Source organism: Trichosurus vulpecula, chromosome 2 (assembly GCF_011100635.1).
Source record: "Trichosurus vulpecula isolate mTriVul1 chromosome 2, mTriVul1.pri, whole genome shotgun sequence".
Lineage (NCBI taxonomy): Eukaryota > Metazoa > Chordata > Mammalia > Diprotodontia > Phalangeridae > Trichosurus > Trichosurus vulpecula.
The window spans coordinates 162,297,293-162,301,389 of NC_050574.1; the positions used below are offsets into that span (position 1 = coordinate 162,297,293).

The 4,097-nt window shown below is 36.0% G+C and overlaps 1 protein-coding gene across 1 annotated transcript; it reads left to right on the forward strand.

Moving 5' to 3' along the window:
- Positions 1-425: 425 nt before the first annotated feature.
- LOC118838136 (olfactory receptor 150-like) lies at positions 426-1,352 on the forward strand. Its single transcript, XM_036745353.1, has one exon. The coding sequence runs from the start codon at positions 426-428 to the stop codon at positions 1,350-1,352; it is 927 nt and encodes a 308-aa protein (XP_036601248.1).
- The last annotated feature ends 2,745 nt before the right edge of the window (positions 1,353-4,097 follow it).

Consider the following 4,097-nt stretch of genomic DNA (forward strand, 5'->3'; position numbering starts at 1 on the left):
CTAAAAGCTTGGATCTTTGGGTTTTTCATATGCTAATTACTATGATCATACACTATAATAAAACTCAATGTTCTTTGGGATTTTTATATGTGTAATACATACTTAAATATTTTTGCATACATTTTGTTTTGTGAGCAAACAGCTTTGAAGGTAAGTGGTTATTTGAATCTAATTATTAATATTGTATGTAATAGAGAAGTTGAGCACAGCTCTCTCCAGAATTCTGGTTTAAATACTTTGTACTTGTGAGGCTGACAGCCTTTAGCTTATGGTATGAAATTAGCCAGAGACAAAAGAATTAAAATAATTTATATTATAATTTTACTGTTCTGTCTGAGGTCTCACTATACAGTCATTAATGAGGACTCCCTTTTATCCCTCTTGTCAACAGATTCTTGTCTCTTCCCACTCTACCCTCAAAAATAATGGAGAAAAGAAATTATTCACTAGTGACTGAGTTCATCCTCATAGGATTGACAGACCAGCCTGAGCTCCAGCTACCATTCGTCTTATTCTTCCTAGGCATGTATATAGTCACTGTGATGGGGAACCTTGGCATGATTATACTTATTGGGCTGAGTTCTCACCTCCACAATCCAATGTATTATTTCCTCTTCAATTTGTCCCTCATTGATCTCTGTCAATCAACTGTCATAACACCCAAAATGCTAGTGAATTTTGTGTCAGAGACGAACACCATCTCTTATTCTGACTGCATGACTCAGTTCTATTTTTTTGGTCTTTTTGCCATTTCTGAATGTCAAATGTTGGCTGTGATGGCATATGACCGCTATGTTGCTATATGCTATCCCCTTCGTTATAGTCTTATTATGTCCTATCAGGTATGCTCATGGCTGGTGGGTTGGGTATATGCATTGGGCCTCATTGGGGCCACAGCTCACACAGGCTGCATGCTTAGAGTAGTTTTCTGTAAGGAAAATGCCATTAATCATTACTTCTGTGATCTCCTTCCACTCTTGAAGCTCTCTTGTTCTAGCACCTATGTAAATGAAGTGGTGACTCTGGCCTCCAGTATATTTAATATCTTCTTCCCAACACTGACCATTATTTGTTCTTATGTTTTGATCATTACTAGCATTTTAAAAATTCAATCCACTGAAGGCAGATCAAAAGCCTTCAGCACCTGCAGCTCCCACATTGTAGCAGTTGGTGTCTTCTTTGGCTCCCTTGCATTCATGTACCTGCAGCCATCTTCAGTCAGCTCCATGGGGAAAGTGTCCTCTGTCTTTTACACTATCATTGTGCCCATGATAAACCCCCTTATCTACAGTCTGAGAAATAAAGATGTCAAAATTGCACTGAAGAAAGTGACAGAAAGAAGAATATTCTAGGGAAAGGGGAAATATTACAATAACAGATTAGGGAGGGAGGAAGGGAGAAAGAGAGACAGAGGCAGAGGAAGGAGAGGAGAGATAGAGAGACAAAGAGAGTGACAGAGACATTTGCACAAAGCAGATATTCTGCCCCACATTCATAATTCATTAGAAGACCAACTCAGATCTACTTTGGGGTCATTTCTCAAACTGGTGGGCTACAAACCTCTCTTCCTACATTGATTCTCCTATTATCTCCCTGTCAAAATTGCTTGACCGAGGTCACATGGCCAGATCTTGGACCCAGATACCTTGACTCCCTGTCACCTTTTTATCTACTATAATATAGAGTAGTTCACATAAAGGTGTTACATTTGAAAATTCAGGTAAAGTGAAAGACAATGGTCAGAGCATGATTGATTTGTTAGTTTGGCTAGCAGTAGCCAATAAAATAGGTCAATGGCCTCTCAGAATGACCAAAGACCATGAGGTGGGGCTTCCTAGCTTTCATAACATTTGGGGAAGTACAAGAGAACAGAGAACAGAGTTGGAGTAAGTGGGGAAAACAATGCAGTTGGTTTCAGGATAGAGAGAATCATGGAAATGGGGACAATATTATTGTTACATCAAGGAAAGAGGGGTTAGCACCCATGTGAGGCTATAAACCACCTCTCTGTTTCATGAAGGAATGAAGGATGGATTGATGGGATTTGCCTCCAGAGGACATTTTTAGTGGACCAGGAGTACGAGACTCCCTGGCTCCTAGGAGCATTTGTCATGGGGATAAAATCTTCCTTAACTTTATAAGGAATGGCAAGGATGTACAATATACCTTGTGGAAATGTAACAGGTAAGTTTGTAGCCCTTTACACATAACAAACAGAAATGCTGGAATTTTCCCATGACATAAAGGTATGGTAGGTAACAGGCTCTCCCAGTAATTATAACTTTAAATTCAGAGGGAAAGCTGCATTCCAGAGTTTAACTCAAGGTAATAGAAATTTGGCATTTGGCAGGTTCAGACTTAATTATAAACACCTGTATAGCATGAAATCATTTACAATACAGAATCAATACAGTACAAACTTGAGGTAATATTAATTTGGTCTTCTCAATTCCTCCCTTTGATTCAATGAGGAATACTGTTACTGCAATGAATCACTAACTGATATTCCAATTATCAAATGACATACCCTCTACGTAGCAGCCCATCTACAGGAATATAAAAATAATTACTGATGATTAATTGTTGCAAAAAAGTACATACATATATATTTATATACATGTTAATTATATATATGTGTGTGTGTGTGTGTGTGTGTGTGTGTGTGTGTGCATACATATGTGTGTATATTTCCTCAGTAGTGTTCCATTGTTTTCATATCATCATTACTGAGTGTCCCCAAATACCCATTTTTAAAATGGTAGGATTTTAAGATTTGTATGCGGCCTGAAGTTTAAATTTGTATATTTTCTGGTTTTTTTTTCTTCATTTAGAACTTAAATACAAAAAGACAAAAAAGGGAGCATTTCCATATACACAGTAGAAGATAAAAAATGTATTCAATATAAAGCCATGAATTTCAATTTCATGATGTTTACTTTTATTTTACAAATTATGTAAGAAATGCTACACAACTTTTTCAAAGCCACCCTGCTTTCTGTGCTTCTTTCTAAGTATTTTTTTTTATTCTCTGCTATGCACTTTTTTCTCTTATGTTTTTCTCACTCCCTCCCCATCCCACCCTAGGGAAGGCTAACATTAGATATAAATAGCCATTACATATGTACATATACCTATATACATATACCTATATACATGCATACACACTATATATGCACAATGCGTACACACATATGCACATATGCATAAATACGTAAACATATATACATACATACACACATTATATATGCACAATGTATACACATACATACTGTTTACCTGAAAGTTTGGTTAAAGGAGACAAACAGGCTAGGTGATATATGTATATATATAGATATATAGATAGATTATATAGATAGATAGATAGATATTTATATTATTTATTCCCTTAATGATAGCAGATAGATGATCATGGAGTCAGAAGGAAGCTTCTGACTGCCTCATAAAAGAATGAAAATGTTTAAATACACTTTAGAACAATCACAACTACAATTTATCGTCTCCATGTCATGAGAAAGGAAGTTTCTTAGTTGAATAAGTAACGCAAGACAATTGACAAAGTAGTGTCAGTTAGAAATTACAATCCCAAGATGTCTGTTTCCACTATATAAGCATACGCCCCTAGGATATCAAGATAAGAGGACTCCCAGTATTCTGGCTTATCATTTAGAGGTTACAAACAAGAAGAATACTTGTGGTCAACCTTATCTGGTTTTTTAAGTTGCTGATACAGGAAAGGGCATTTTTAGAGCAAAGTAAAGCAGTTTGGTTGATTAGTTCAGACTTTGGATCTTATTGGGGTTCAAACAATCTAAAAGAATTGTCAATACATGTCTGTGTGTATCTAAAATCATCCTATACATACTTCTATTTGTCAGTTCTTTCTCTGGAGGTGGATATTATCTTCCCTCATAGGTCCTTTGTACTTTACTTTTGAATTTATAATGTTCAAAATGACTTAGTCATTCTAAGTTGTTCTTGGAACAATATTGCTGTTATTGTGTACTATATTCTCTTGGTTCTGCTCACTTCAGTCTTCATTATTTGTCACTTACCTCTTCTACAATTTTAGCTAATCTGATAGGTATAAGATTCTATCT

Bases quoted from the DNA above. Each gene is read 5' to 3' on its own strand.
- LOC118838136 (XM_036745353.1), top strand. From the start codon at position 426: ATGGAGAAAAGAAATTATTCACTAGTGACTGAGTTCATCCTCATAGGA.